The sequence below is a fragment of the Delphinapterus leucas genome, chromosome 14 (genome assembly GCF_059928025.1).
Source record: "Delphinapterus leucas isolate spDelLeu-1000000601 "Yukka" chromosome 14, BTC_Dleu_Yukka2, whole genome shotgun sequence".
NCBI classification, from domain to species: domain Eukaryota; kingdom Metazoa; phylum Chordata; class Mammalia; order Artiodactyla; family Monodontidae; genus Delphinapterus; species Delphinapterus leucas.
In genome coordinates, this window is record NC_143142.1 from 49534761 (window position 1) to 49550949 (window position 16189).

The following is a 16189-nucleotide window of genomic DNA, read 5'->3' on the forward strand; positions in this document are numbered from 1 at the left end:
CCATGCTACCACTCTTACTGCTTGTTTCTAGGGCATTTTGGGATTGCAATCTCTGAATACATGTTTTTAGGATGAGAGGGAATAAAGGAATGGAAATGAGAAGAGTTGGCAGAAAGAGAGCTTCATCCTTTCCCTGAGTTCTTTCCCCGCCCCGTGCCTGAAGAGCATCTAGTCCCTCCTGAACTCATCTCTCTAAGCCGACGGCCTCATGCCTTCCAAAGACCCCAGAACCACATCCCAGAAGCTTATCCAGGTCACAGTTCCTGCACCACGGAAATTCACCCAGGGATCCCATGGTCTCCAAAGTGACAGTTAACCCAATAATCAGATCTCTGGGCTTCAAGGAAGGATGGAATTCCTCACTTGACTCCATGACTACCCTAGGTAGTCATTTAGACATTTCAGAAATGATCTTTAGAAGATAATGCTTTCTTAGAGCCTCCTTAGAGGAGCCAGTTAGAGTTAGTATTAGGAGTAGCTGGACTCTTCAGATTACATTGCGGAAGTCACAGCCTGCCTAGGCTAGACCTGTCCAAGCAAGTACCAAAGACTGAAGGAGTCGAACACATATGGGCTTTGGGGCAAACCTGCCTAAGTTCAAATGAATGCTACCACCTACTTATTGAAATTGGGCAAGACTTCTAACTGGTATGTGCTTGATTCCCTCATTCATAAAACAGATAATAGCAGTACCAATAGAACTATTGGTACTATACTAGTCTATATACAATAGAACTGTTATGAGGATTAAATAAGACTAAAGAAGACAGCACAGTCCCTGGGTGTAGTCTAAGCCTTCATGCTCCTTACCTATCTTACCTTTATTCTCATCTGATCAGAGCTGCTTCTCTCTCTTTCTTCCTTGGGCTAAATGGCTGTGTCATGGCTCTGTCCTGAGAACCAACAAGGAGAACTAGTGGAAGTCACAGAATGTCAGGATGTTAGCCCTCAAGATCTTGGAAATCTCAGTTCACTGATTTTCAGGCTGGGCTCTCTGGGAGTTCAGGGGCCCTGTAGGGGTGTATGAAGAGGAAGAAGAGCTAGTAGCACAGGGCACCCCCCTTTCTTTAACCAGAGAAGTTCCTTCTTAACTGTGTGACATGTTGGCTTTCCATGGAAGATTTCTTTTAAAGAAAATTTTCCACTATAGAACACCAAGGGGGACAGAAAAACAAGTTGAAAACCACTGAATTATGGTCCAAGCTCCCACCATACCCATGAGAGGTGTAGTGACTCACTGGTAATTAGCTTCTTGATTCTGGCATGTTTGTGAAGCAGGAGGTTGTAAATCAGCCTCTCAGATGGAAAGCCACCCATCCCCCTTGCTCACCAAGTTCACCTTTCATTCTTGGTGCTTCGTTCTATCTTATGGGCTCTTCTGCATTTTGCTGGACGGGAGACTGACCCCTCCCCCAAGAACCTGTGACTTCTAACCTTGCTTAATAGCTTCTAACTCACTTAGGGATAATTTGTCTTACATCGGTCACCCATCCCTTATGGCTGGCCTAATGTTCACCTCAATGCAGGGCAGCCCAGGCCCCAACATCAATAATAGACTGACATGTCTCACCCCTGATAGGGGTCACGCCAATAGCACTCTTATGTCACAGACTCAATTACAGAGAATCCTTTTAAAAGCACTTTCCTTCACAAGGCTACCCTTATTCAGATACATTGTTAAGGCTGAAAATATTAAGGAAAAGAGAAAGAATTTTGCCTACCTGGGGGCTTCTCAGATAAATTCAGTGAGAAGAATTTCATTCCTAGTGAGAGAATGGGGTTATTTAGTTTTGCAAAATGAGCACCATTTACCCTTATTTTTTCCAAGCATCTCTTACTTGGTGTCAGACTGAGATCATAAATAAGAGGAAGATTCATTTTTGTCTCTTAAGCAGTGCGCTTTGCAAAGTTGAACACATTACCACAGCATTATATTACTGACTAGAGAGAGTGTTAGGTCCTGGGGAGAACACTCAGCTTGACATATTGCAATGACATATTGCAGAGTCTTCCTAGTTTGTATGTACTGGAGATGAAGGCAGTATCCCCTCACCCAGAGCACCCAACTGTTGCAGGAAGGGGCAACAATGTTCCAGGGCCGGAGAGTGGGCTCTTGTCTAACACTCAGAAATGAATTGTCCAAGGAGGAGACACATATTGACAAAGCAAAGCGTTTATTGGGAATGAACGGGCGCCCGGGGGCTGAGCAGCAGGGTAAGGGAACGCAGGAGATCTGCTCTGCCACGTGGCTCGCAGTCTCAGGTTTTATGGTAATGGGCTTAGTTTCCGGGATGTCTCTGGCCAATCATCTTGCTTGGCCCATATTTGGTCTGACTCAGGGTCCTTCCTGGTGGCGCGCGCATCTCTCATCCAAGATGGAGTCCAGCACGAAGGATTCTGGGAGATTGGTCGTCTCCTCCCTGTCTTGGCCCCTCCCAAATTCTCCTGGTTAGTTTTTAGTGGGAGCACCGTGTTCCTCATCGGAACCTCCTGTTGTGAGACAACTCAGGCAAGCAGTTATCAGTTATCATCGTACCTGGCCAAGGCGGGAGGTTTCGGTCAATGGTTCCCTAACCCAACTAGCTACAGCCAACACCTCGTAAACACAGTCAGGTAATGAGGGTTGGTTCTGCTCCAACACATAGGATGACCCCTTCTTTCTTTGCTCTGGTGGCCCTGATCTACTCAGATGTTAGATCCTGGACATCCTGGAAGTTAACTGACCTGGGTTTCTTACCTTCCTCCTCTCTCCCAAGAGAAATCTTACAGGAGATCCAGAGGCTGCGGCTAGAGCATGAACAAGCTTCTCAGCCCACTCCAGAGAAGGCGCAGCAAAACCCCACTCTGCTGGCAGAGCTCCGCCTCCTCAGGTAAGAAAAGGAGCCCAAGGCGTCTCAGGAAATACAGGTGTCTGAGATCATCAATAAAGTCTAACAGTGTCCACCAGAAAACGGTCCTCAGCCACCATAGCTGCTAACATCTGTTTGTTTGTTTTTTTAATAGCACACATCTAATTGCTGGAATTTGGAGGTTTGGGAAAGAGGCTGTTTATTTATTTATTTATTTTCTTTGACACAGAGAAAAGGAAACAGTGTTCTTTAGATCCGAAACAAAATGTTTCACCGGAAAACAGAATTTTTTATAGTGCACTCTCTTTTTTTAATTAAAGTATAGTTGATGTACAATATTATATAAGTTACAGGTATACAACATAGTGATGCCCAATTTTTAAAAGTTATACCTCATTTATAGTTTTTATAAAATATTGGCTGTATTCTGTGTTGTACACTATATCCTTATAGCTTATTTTATACATAATAGTTTGTACCTGTTAATGTCCTACCCCTATATTGCCACTCCTCCCTTCCCTTTCCCCATTGGTAACCGCTCGTTTGTTCTCTATATCTGTCTTACTGGAAAAAATTTGAACTCAACTCTCTTTAGTTATTTGCACTATCAACAATAGGTTTATGATAAAAGTGATCAACAAAACAAACATGTAAACAACTAAAGAATCATCACAGTTTTTTAAATTTAAAAATTTACCTGTGACCCATAAATTATCTCTAAATCTTGGTCCCTAACAGCTTTGCATACAGATTTTCATACCTTCTTGTTCTACAAATGAATTTAAAGGCCTGGTGTTACCTAGTCTGTCATCATGAAATATTTGAGTTAGGAAGGACCTAAGAAGGTCTTTTGGTTCAAGCCCTGAATTTCAGGGCACTTCTCAGGGTCAGGCCGGTAGAGAGTAGTAAGACGTGGATGAGGACTGTGACCACGTGCAAAAGGAGAGTCACACCATGGGCTCCAATCAGACTTAACCACCATGCCTTGAATATGGCACTTACCCAAACCTGTCTGTGTAATAAACAACACAAACATAAACTCAAAGACATTCCCTCATGAACATGTCATACGGATATTTCACAAGGCACTTGTAGTTAGCAAGTATAACATTCTTTCTATCTTTCATTTTGGATGCCAAGTATATTTCAGGTAAATCTAACTCTGAGGCATAATTTTTATAATAAGTACAGATGCCTCTTCTCAGAAACTCTTGTCAGAGTTAGAGTGCCACTTACTTCCTCCATACAAAGAGACTAAATTAAGCAGATTCTCTATGGCTATATTTGGATTTTATCAAGTCCCTATTGATTATAGTCATGGATGTTTCCGGGGGTTCCACTCTAACCCTGCCCTTTGGCCGTATTAACATCTGGGCACTCAGCACATCTGGCCAGGGGGCAGGCCCTGCCTCTCAGCTGGGATCCAGTCTCCCCAGGTTTGTGCCCCTGGCTAGAGGGGCAAACCCACCAAAGGCCTGAGTTATGGAAAGGAGACCTATAGAACTTGCATCTTGGTGGAGGCTGCTTGATGTGAGGAGATCACGTCATACTTTGGAAGAACAAAATAATTTAATGGAAGGAACAGAAATTCTTCCTTTTCAACGTATGGGATTTCTGGTCCTACTTTCACAGAGATGTATTAGAAATTCTTGCACATTCTACTACCATCACCCAGAAGGGATGAAAATGAAAGGAAGGAGAAAGGGATGTTTTACATCCTCCTCCTCAAAGGCATGTGAAAGTAAAATCACTGCTTGAAAGCATCTTTTGCCAAATAGGATCATGTAGGCCCTCGAGACTTACAAGAAAGTTAAGTCTAGTGTACACAGAAATATAACCGAATAAACCAACTTAATAGAATAGTCATTCATCTACACCTCAGGGCACCCTGTCTCTGCCTGGAATGTTCTTTATAACTCTTCACTGGCCGTCCCATCCTCTAGTGGAAGGGTGGTGACTAGGAATTTTCATAAGCATTTTCACTGGTTCCCCCCAGTTAGCATTTGCTTTGGTTCCAAAGTATTTGGTTCCGTTAGGATGATACCATCTGGGAAGGCATCCTTATGTGCCTGGTTCACTGATGATGACTTTTCCAACTGATATTTCTTCCCTCCTTGATGTTGCTATCTTGGAACAGACCAATAATTTTAACCATCCTCTGGCCCTGACTCGTGGGCATTCCCACGACCCCAGCCTAGCTCAAAGCTACACTAAGGAGTCTGGTTCTGTGGGGAACTTCTAGACTTTCGGCCATCACTGTCAGCTGGTGGCCCACACATAAGGCTTGAGGCTTGAGACACCTAAATCCTAGCTGATTCACTTGCCTGCCTGCCTCCATATTCTCCACATTTCTTCTGCCTGGAAGAAGAAGTACACTCCCTTGAAGTATATTTCTTTAGATGCTTATGAACCATTTATACTGTGCTAAGCACTTTTTAACAATTTGGGGATTTCAAAGATACCCTGACATCCCAGGTTAAGAAAACCTGCTGTGGGTGTTTTATCTTTTAGTCATTTCAGACTTTCAAAGAGTTCCAAAACAATGACTTCTCGCCAATTACTTTGGCCTTGAGTTCCCATTGAGGGGTGACCATGTGAAGCCGCCAAAGGGACTCCTTATTGTAGCTTTGACAGAGGTCTTCTCCACCTGTTACATCCTTTCTGGGCCTCTTACTGAGAAGCCAACAGGAGAAATGTATTTAGTAGGGGAATGGGGGCAGCAAGATCAGAGCTTTGCTTTTCATGAACGCATAGTTTATTTTTATCTTAAGGGCATCATGACCTTTCTAAATGATCATATTTCCCTTTTTACTTTAGCCACAAGAAAGTGGAAAGCCAGGTTTGCAACCGAGATCTGGCAACTGAATAGGATTATAGGATAGGCATTTCTGCGTGCTCATCTGACACTTTCTATGCACTAAGCTCTACATACACTGTTCCATACAGTAGCTGTAAAAAAAAAAATCCTGGGAGCTGGACATTACTATTATAGTCTTTTTATAGATAAAGAAACTGAGATCCACAGAAGTTAAATAACTTGCCCAGGATCCTGCACAATGAACATCACAGGTATATTCTATCTCTGTTCCTTGGGTCTTAATTATCTCCTGCCTGTACTATTATAATAAACACTTTCCTGATTCCCAGCCTCCGGTCCATCTACACTGCTATCACATTTATCATCCTCCATTTTATTGTTCATTTAGTTCATTCATCTTGAGGATATTGCTATCAATCCTACAACAGGAAGCCATTAGAGAATGAGTTACGTATCAGGTTAACACAGTGGATTAGATTGTCAAGTCAGATTCACATGATCTTACTCTAGTATTGAGCTTTACTCATAATTTCAAGAATACAGGCAATCAAGAGGCACAGATGAAGCAGAGAAAGGGCTGGAACATTCCATGTGGTTCCCTAGGTCTTTCCTTCCCATATTGGATGGAGTACCTGAGGGAAATTTTGCAAGGTGATCTAGTGAGGCTTCCCACTGCAGGACCATTAAAAGACAGCTAAAGAACTATGTTTGCAAGGACAATACCATGTTCTATAATGAAGAAAACATTAATGAAAACTGCAGAAGCAACTTGACACCACAAATCTTAAGAAAAACAAGTATAAATTTTCATATCTATCCCTTGCCTAAAAAATAAGCATCGTATTATACACATGGCATTCTTTTCAAAGTATATAAAATTATTCTTCGAGAAAACTTATTAATATAAAGGGACTTTTTTTTGTTTTTACCAATTAAAAATGGAATCATAATCTCTGATGCACGTCTGTGGTTTCCAGACTTGAATTTCATTAGACCAGCTTAATTTTTTTATTATTTTGGGGAAACAACATAAAGTTGAGTACTTTTTGTTTTACCATATAATGACGTTTTTAAACTACCATCATCTGTTATTGCAAGTTTCATGAATGACAGTATATTTTTCAACTTTTTATTTTGAAAAAACTTTAAGCCTACAGAAGTGTTGTAAGAATATCACAATGAATTTCCTTCTACGCTTCACCTAGAGGTTGCAAACATTTTGCCACACCCTTCTGCATCTCCCTATATATGCTTATATATGTAAATTACATATGCATTTTTGATGAGCCATTTGAGAGTAAATTGCAGACATTATAACGCTTTATCCCTAAATACTTATGTATATATTTTCTAAGAAAAAAGAAGACATTCTCTTGGATAACCGTGGTATCATCATCAAATTCAGGAAAGTTAATATTGTTATTTATTATTATCCAATATACAGTTCATATTAAAATTTTGCCTATTGTTCCAACGCTGTCCTAAAGAAAGTAGGTTTTAATGCACACACAAAGCTAGAAATAATCTGACAGAATAAAAGGCATTCGTTCAGATGTGAATAGTTTTAGCTCTATGAAAATAAAATCACTACTTAGTCCTTGTTTTCTCATTTTTCCTTGGAACAGCGGAGGCTACACCACAGATGTGTTACCCACATTTGGTAACCACTGGTATAAACACTTACAGAGAAGACATTATTAAATGATTTTTTAAAAATTATTATTATCATTATTAAATGATTTTTAAAAATGTAATTCGATCAAGTGCATGAAAGAGTAAATGTCATGTTTTGAAAGAGTACTACCGTAAGATAAATGTACAAGTAAGGTTTTTTCAATGTTGGTTAATTATAGGTTACTATAAGCTAACTTTTTCTGATAGTTTTTGGATGCTTCTCTTAATATTTCTTACCTGTAATATTAGAAGTTTGCTTCAGCCTTCTTCTCAAAGTGCTCTTATGATCAAAAGGCCAAAATTTATAGAACAGTATCTAGAAGAGAAGTGGAAATAAATCAGAAACATTATCTACTCTTCTGCCAAAGCCCTTCTGAGGATGCAGTTGGAACACCATGTGCAGACAAGGTCAAAGAAAAAACAGCTAATGGGTTTGTCATTGAAGAATATTTTCGAATTGGGCAAGACTTTCAAAATTAGAACGCTACAGACCAGGAAGACCAAAGACTAAAATAAGATAGAATTAAAGTCTATAAAATTATGATGTGCCTTGTCCTCGGGATTCAGAAAAGAGGCAATTGTAGAGAAAATCAAAGGAAGGATTGCTCTGGAATAGGCTTTAAATGGCAATAAAAGCCCCAAATATAAATATTTTCAAAAAGAGCGATGTGTTTATGAGTTTTAAATTCATAATTCGTTATAGAGAAGGCCTATATGAAAGCAAATTAAAAATGTCTCCCTTATATCCATAACCTGTCCTCCCACAAAATATCTTTTAATTGGATGAGTCATTGACCTAACTCAGTGTGACATTTTTATATTGTCAGTTTTTCATTTCAGAGTCCCTGCTATAGCTCCACTTAATATTGTGTCTGTGCCATTGAGATTAGGCATACTTAGTCATACGTTAACACATACGTGGTTAAAGCATCCACACACTTTTCAAAATATAATTTCCAATATTTCAAAATCAGACAGGAGCCTCTGGGGCAAGGAAAAAAATGTATATATTACTTTTTCACTAATGGTCATGAAATAATAGATTTGAAATAGATTTGGAAAATATACTTCAGAAATGTGAATCATTAATATTCGTGTCCTTCATTGTTTTCATTCTTGCTGACAGCTGATAGAAGTTCTGCAAAACAAACCAAACTTAAGCAAACACAAACCTTGTAGATTGTTAGAACAATTGTATGGGAACTCCTTTTATTCCGACCTCACTCTGTGCAGCCAAACCGAAGCCAGAAGATTTATATCGACTATAAAAACTATACCACGAACATTTCTCCTCTGAAAGGCACCACATTGCATACTAAGAATTGAAGAGATGAAAAATGTACTTTTCTAAATCCGATTTCCACATACTAAGGTAATCGGTGTTTTCTGTGAGATTTACAAAAGGGTCCTTGGTTTTGGAGGATCTGAGGGATTGGCCTTTTTCAGTGACAATTTGGTTTTTGTTTATTATCTCAAGGGAACCCAATGGCACAGCACGGGGCCCATGACATAATAAGCATTCAGAAAAGATTTCATTAAATAGTTAATTCAGGGTAGATGGGGGTAAATATCCAATAAGAGTTTAATTTTGTTTTAGTATGACTTTTAACAAATAAACATACACCCAAGCTATAATTGTTCATTCATTTGACATTTCCCTGCCTGGTAACCTATGTCAAAGACCCAGAGATGCCCTTTTTCTAGCGGTCCACAAGACTGGCAAATGTGATTAGCTCAGTGAATTGAATGCTGTTTCTGATGACAACTGCTTCTTTCTTAGACAGCGCAAGGATGAGCTGGAACAGAGAATGTCTGCTCTCCAGGAGAGCCGGAGAGAGCTAATGGTCCAGTTAGAAGGTCTCATGAAGCTACTAAAGGTAAGATGTTTCAAATAAATGTTTCCTAGACCTACAACTGTGGCATTTGTAAAAAAAATGTTTAATTAAAAAAATAAAAGAAATTTGCACATAATTTCTATATGTGGGTTCCTCCAAAATGTGGTTTCAAACTCAGTTTTAGTATCTCTTCTTAGGCACATCAAATGATAGCAGTCAATTATAGGGCTCGTTCTTACCCATTTCCTGGAACCAGACTACTGAGGACCTTCATGGCACAACTTATTTCCAGTTGGCTCATTTACAGTTCCTTTTGTCCTTGGAAGTAGTAAAACTGGATTTATTTAGAAGTATTTTACATTTCATAGCCTTCAGAAATTCTGACTAATCGAAACAGAAGCTAATATCTAATTCAGAAAACGAAGATACAGCCATTAAATAATTTTGGTGATTATAGTTTTATTAAGAGGAGTAACTTTGTTAATTTCAGTAAATGTTGTCAAATCTGTGTGGCTTTAGCAGCAAGTCACATAACTTCTCTGGGTTTCAAATGCAAATTGTAAATGGGAATATCTCCTTAACTTTTCTTCAGGTAGAACATTTAATAAGATGATCTATAGAAGTCCTCTGCAGAGTGTTATAATAATAATTCTCATTGGGAAGTGGCATTCTTTCTTTCATAAATCTTATTCCCTTCTTCAGTATGCACTAAATTGCATTTCAACCCAAAAGCAGACTAATTATGGCCTCATGTCCATGATTGCCCCAGCAGAGGTTTCAGTGCTCTGTTGTCATCCTGCCTGATGTAAATAAGCATGAACCAGTAGGGACTGGAACTGTGACATGCCAAAGGCAGGAACTAAAACTTCTGATAAAAGGACATAGGCAGAGTCTCTGGGACAACTCACTTGTGAGACAAGATGTCCTGCCTTTCAGTCCCTGGATCTCCCACATCCCTGACACCCCATCATTTATTGTTTCTGTATTGTTTTCTTTCTTTCCCTTCCTTTCCTTCCCTTTCCTTTTCTTACTTTTCTTTCTCTCCCCCTTCCTTCCTTTCTTTATTTATTTTTTAATTAAAAAAAATTAAATAGTTAACAAATATTTGTTGGAACCTACTGTGTCCCAGGCACTGATGTAAGTGTAACACTTTTTTCTTTTGTTTTCTTTATTCTTTTATATTCCTTAGTCGACTTTTCCTGCCATCAGTGTCAGGAATGCTTTATCTTTACTAAACAAAATTTACTTTTCATTGTATTAGACATATAAAGTGCAGAATTCAGTTTTTGTTGTACTATCTATGTTAAGACAGGACTAGATAAATAATAACCTCTTGCTGTTTCTGCCCTATTATCTCATTTGATGATACAAAAAAGCTCTTTCTGGTTTTTGTTTTTCCAAATCTACCAAATGAAGTGGGCCCATCCCATCTTTCCCTTCACTGAATGACAGGAAACTGAAAACAGCCCCCTGGTTCTACTTCTGTAGCTTCTGTCACTGTAGCAATGGGATAGGAGTCTATTTACCACCAGCTATCTTGGCATCAACGTAGCCTAATTAAGCATAGTCTATGGTATCAGGATGTACCGATAGCAGGATAGAGAGAGAAATCATGTTGAAGGATGGTTGGATGCATGGAGGAAAGAGATGGGTCTGTAGTCTCAAATATCCAAATAGACTTGGAACTAAAGTCACCAGGAGAAGAGGCTTGACCTGCCATCAAAGCCACATTGAGGTTTCCCCCACCTTCATTCCTTCACACTGTGTACCTGCTCTTATTGGAACCCTGGGTAATCTAACTATTATTGATTCGATCTTTCTGTAGGAAGAAGAATTGAAGCAGGGAGTAAGTTATGTCCCCTACTGCAGGTCTTAACTAACAGTGGAGGGGCCTGCCGTCCTGCCGTTTTTCTCATTGCTTTCGCCTCTAATGTATGTTCATGCTTCAGTTTGGAAAGAGAAAAAAAAATTATACTAATTTGCTTCCTTTTCAATGTAGTGCTTGATTGGAGACATATAAAATTTAGCATTTTTTATAACTACTACTACCGTCAACATCAAAAGAAGAGCTATTATGTCCTTTAGAACAGGGAACACGCTTTAACCTGTTGGAAACTTTTTAGACCTCCAGGGGTCTAAGTTTCAAACCAGTCTCATGCTCTTCTGGGTTGTTGATCAGACCCTCCTCTTCATAGAAAGACACTCACCACAATCACTAACATTACACTAGGCAGAATCCACAGCATCGGAAGCTAACCTCAACATCCTCTCATGCTGTGAATATTCAGTTTAGTTTCCATTTTACTGAAAAGATGTGGAACTTCTTTTTGTAAAAACCAGCCAATTACATCTCCTTTCATTGCATAATGTTTAAGCCCTGCTCCCCACTGCTCACCGTTATGTGCTCAGTCTAATAAGAGAAAGACTGTACTCCGTAACTGTTCACTTCCCAAACCAGAATCCCTACCATTGGTTGACAGTCATCTCCAAAGAATAGGTAACTTTCAGCCTTTCTCGTACCACCAAGCACCTTTCTGCTGTAGGAGTTCACAAGGTGTTGCATACATCTTCCCTGGAAATAGGAGCCTTGTGACTGACTGTCTACCTGTAGCCTGAACTGAAGCCCCCTGTCTGGCCATGTAGCCAGTTGCAGAAGCCAGCAGAGGGAGCAGCGTACTCAAAATACAATAATAATAAAACAATGGCAAAATAAAAGCAGCTTTCATTTCAAGTGCATGTACCAAGCTGTGTATAACAATATATCCCACTTACTGGTCTTATCAAAAAGTTTTATGGTATTTCCATGGATCCATTAGAACCACAGCCTATCTGATTTCAACGTACCTTTTCATTCTTCTGTATTCTCTTTCCTATTACTCACTGTGCGTGTTTGTGTGTAACAAAAAATGTTTGCAAAATGCTGGACACATTTTTACCCTTCATTCCCAAGGTCTGTAAAAAAGGAAAGTGTAAAACAAATCTGTAATGTCAGACAATAAAGACAATGTATTACATTATTTGTATTTTGTGAAAAAAATTACTTCACTAAACTGAAGTCAAATTTTAATGAGAGACAGTCCCCCTGGGTAAAAGACACACATTTGCTGCTTGTATTATTGCCCATAAATGCATACATGGGGTATTGCTGTTGTACGTACAACACACTTAGATCATGGTAAAGAAAAATGCCATCTCATGGTGCTTCTCTGCAAACAGCCTCTTTTCTTTCCTGTCTCTTACTCAGTGTGTGCATAGAAAAAGGAAACAAGGCTCACATATAACCTTCCTTCTCCTAGTGGAGAGAGTAGGCAACCATCCTGCAGCCAGTCAGCCCTGCTTTAGCCATTTCCCTCGGGGACCCTCTCTCTACCATTTCCAAGGCAGCACATTCCTGAAAGGCTCAGTGGACCAGGAAGTTCATAAACAGATGAATGCATAGAGCCAAACCATGGCAGCGCCCATAAGAGCATTACTGCCTTCTTTCCCTCCAGCTCCTCCCCACTGGGCCCTCAACAGCTGCTACATCTTTGAAAGTCAGCCAGCAGTGGGTACTGCTGCCTAGGTACTTAAGGACCATTATTGGCAACACCCAGATGTCAGCAATGCGTTGTCTGGGTGGGGAGAGTGTTTGCGGGTCTTACTCATTTCTTTGCTTACATAGTCAAGCCTCTTTTCAAAAAGGACCCAAGGCAGCTTACAACTAGAGACATAAACAGTGACTTCATAAAATGGAAACAGAAAAATCGAAAACTGAAGAAGATGCAAATGTGCTAATCATAAGGGACGAGGGTGTCACTCTGAGCTTTCTAGCAGCGAGGCAAAAAAAAAGGAAAACATAATTGATGGTTTTATCAGAACAGAAATGCCAGCTCTCAAGGGACCAAAATTTCTGTTGGCATAAAATATAAAATGAAGTTTTCACTCAGAGCTTTATAGAAGTAGTGAATAATAAAACAGACGCACGCAGTAGATTTCGTGTGGCTGATTCTTATACTGACCTTCAGTGAAAATTAAAGACAGAACCCCATATGTCCCAATCCTGCAGAGGCAGTTCTACAAGGAAATAAACAAATGCCATCCAAATTTATAGACTTCTCATGGTATAACATGATCTAAGGAGAGAATTTAGAAGTTTTAGTCTGGCATCTGCTTCTAAATTCTGTTTTTATTTATGAGCCTTTCCCCTTTGGCGACGTTCTCTTTGTAAAATCAGATTTAAGACACCACACACAACAAATTGTGCTTGATTTAATAACCTCTACTTGCTTTATCATAAGTCTGTGTGGTTCAATGTATTTTATTATACTGGTATATATAGTTCCTACTTATGCTGTTTCTTGTTAGAGGTAATGCATGAATTTATTCCCCTTGAGGAGAGAACATGAATTTTTTTTTTAAATGGTGCCTGTAATATAATATGATGATTATGGTATCATAAGCAATAAATTTTTTTTACAAACTTGAATCGAAATTATCCTACCCTCTTTCTTCTTTGTGTATTTGTAAAATTTATTGAAGGAACCATAAAAAGAACACTCATAAAAAGTTTAATAACAAAGGCGGCTGGGGTATAATAACAGTGACAGCATGTTCCAGAGTTTCTGGTATCCTTCCAGTGCCAAATACTATGACCTGGCCTAAAACCAAGTATCCTTTAGTTCAGAAGGTAGGGTCTCAATAATAATTTTCTAAGAAACATCACTGGAGCTAGACCTGAGTTATGGTGGTCCCAGCTCCTCACTTACAACTATAAGATCTTGAATAAGTCAGTTAACTTCCTAGCAATTTATTTCAAACATACCGATAATACATGGCTCACAGGGTTGTTGTATAGATTTTAAAAGATAACAAATGTGGAACCACTTTGTGAAATACTATATGCAAGTCAGATATAAGCATAAATGTATGTATATATGTATACATATGCACAGGAGAATGTATAAACTCTTCTAATTTGGCCCACATTTTACACGCATGCGCACATACACACACTCGCTTCTCTTCCTTACATTAACTTGTTAGTTAATTGTCTCAATCAAGGGAAGAAAGTCACACATCATTTCAAATTCCATTTCCTACTCCCATCCTCTTCTCTATTTACTACTGGATGGCCCAGTTAACTCGGGAAATCATAGTCATTCAGGTTCCTACTTCTTCCAAATATATTATGGAACATGAACAGGCCAGAAATGACAGATTTTAACAGTTTAGGTTCACCTTCCATTACTTCCCCTGCTCATCCTCTCTTATGGGTTTTCTATGGAGTAGTGAAGCGATCAAAAATGAGGGCAGGTGGGGATCATTCACACCATAAATAATCAACTGCAATATTAGGACTAACATCTGTGTTCAAAAGCATACCTTCCCAGCCTCTGTCTCTCCTTCTCTTTCTCTCTCTCTCTCATACTTCTTTTAAATTAGGAGTTGTTTAATTCTAGGAAAGTAAAAATTGCTTCCGTGCTTAAAAGCCTTAGAAAATGACGCTTTAGTTCACGATAAAGACTAAGCCCCTTTTATGACGCTGGAGGCCCCCAAACCTGACTCCACCCCTTCTCAGCCTCATCCCACTCCACTCCTCACAGAGAACCTGCTGCATCAACCCCACTGGCCTTCCCATTGTGTCTTCAGTACCCCTCACAATCCCCACGCCTTGCCCTTGATACTCCAAGCCCTGGAATGCTCTTCTCTCCCCCACCCCAGTACTTGCTCTTTTCTGCCTGGAAATCTCTGCTATAAGACCCAGGGCAAATGGTGCCGCCTGTCTGACCAATCAGAATTAGTCATCTCATCTGTATCCCCACAAGAAGCCCTATGATGATAGTCAGTCAGTGTGTTCTGGAAGAAAGGATGAAAAGAGGGTTGAATGTAGCTAAACAGGCTGCTACGTAAAACCAGGCCTGACTACACTGCATTCTCCCCCAAACCTGAGAGGCTGACTTTCGGGGGCGGGGTACCTGGGTGGGGGAGGGTCCATAGTACCACCTCCTCCTGTCTCACGGTCATCTGCTCTGCCATTTCTCCAGACAGCACTGGCTCCACAATTAGACATTAGGCACTTTCCTTGAAGCATCCCTCCTTTCTGGTGCTGAGTGGAAACCCAAATACTTCCTGGAAAAAAATCGGAAAATTTATGGATCTTGTCAGACTTTTTAAAAATTGATACAACAGCAGGTTGAGTGGACTCAGAGAATGGGGGGTAGAAATGAATTTTTCATTTATTCTCTAGGAAGAGAACAATTTTAAATTTGCCAAGTATGATGTATGTTTTCCTTCTTCCATAAATCACCCCTCTTCTCGGGAATTTGAGATCTATATATTGATCTGCATGGACCATTGTCCCTTAAGTCTTTGCTCCATTAATCACCGGATAATTTCCAGGAAAGGATGTTCACAGAGATTATTCATTCTAACTCTTCTAAAGTTGTTAGCCGACAACCATGCTTCATGACCAGACCAGGGGCCACCATTCTATAGGGCCCACACCTGTGAAAATGAAACTCTGTGACATCTTCACTAATCTACCCCAAAGCCAAGAGGCAACTGCCATTCCCTAGTGGTCCTGCAAGAACAGCAGAAAGGAAGAACAGAGATGGTGTTCCCAGCAATGTCTACTATGCATCAAACTGGCCAGTGTCCTGACAAAGGGTGATGGGGCCCTGATCACCCAGGGAGCCAGGGTTCTACCCCCGAGTCTGCGTAAAGACTGGTCATGACTGGGGAGTTACAAATTGTAGGAAAGATGCAGTGAGTCTTTACTTCAGCGTAGAATCTTCCGCCTAAATTCTTCATATAGTCAGACGGCTTGAAGTTGCACCAGTTGGAGATTCATTTAGTAGTTGGTGGCTATTAGCCATTCACACATTGGTGTAATTCAGACTCCATCAATTGTTTTTCCCTTAACATGTAACCACAGTCCATTATTTTTCTCTTAACACAAGACCACTGATGGGAGTTTTGAAGACAGGAAACAGGCAGAAAGGTGTAGGAGAAGTTGCCTTTGGAGACAAGGCGTT

At 40.0% G+C, this 16189-nt stretch overlaps 1 protein-coding gene across 1 annotated transcript in view; it reads left to right on the top strand.

The window, feature by feature from the left end:
* Window positions 1-16189, top strand: part of DTNA (dystrobrevin alpha) — a 130014-nt gene that overhangs the window by 95022 nt on the left and 18803 nt on the right. The window contains exons 15-17 of the mRNA XM_089895064.1: window positions 2757-2870; window positions 9122-9218; window positions 11002-11022. Coding sequence (XP_089751190.1) covers window positions 2757-2870; window positions 9122-9218; window positions 11002-11022 — 232 coding nt within the window. The remainder of the gene's footprint in view (window positions 1-2756; window positions 2871-9121; window positions 9219-11001; window positions 11023-16189) is intronic.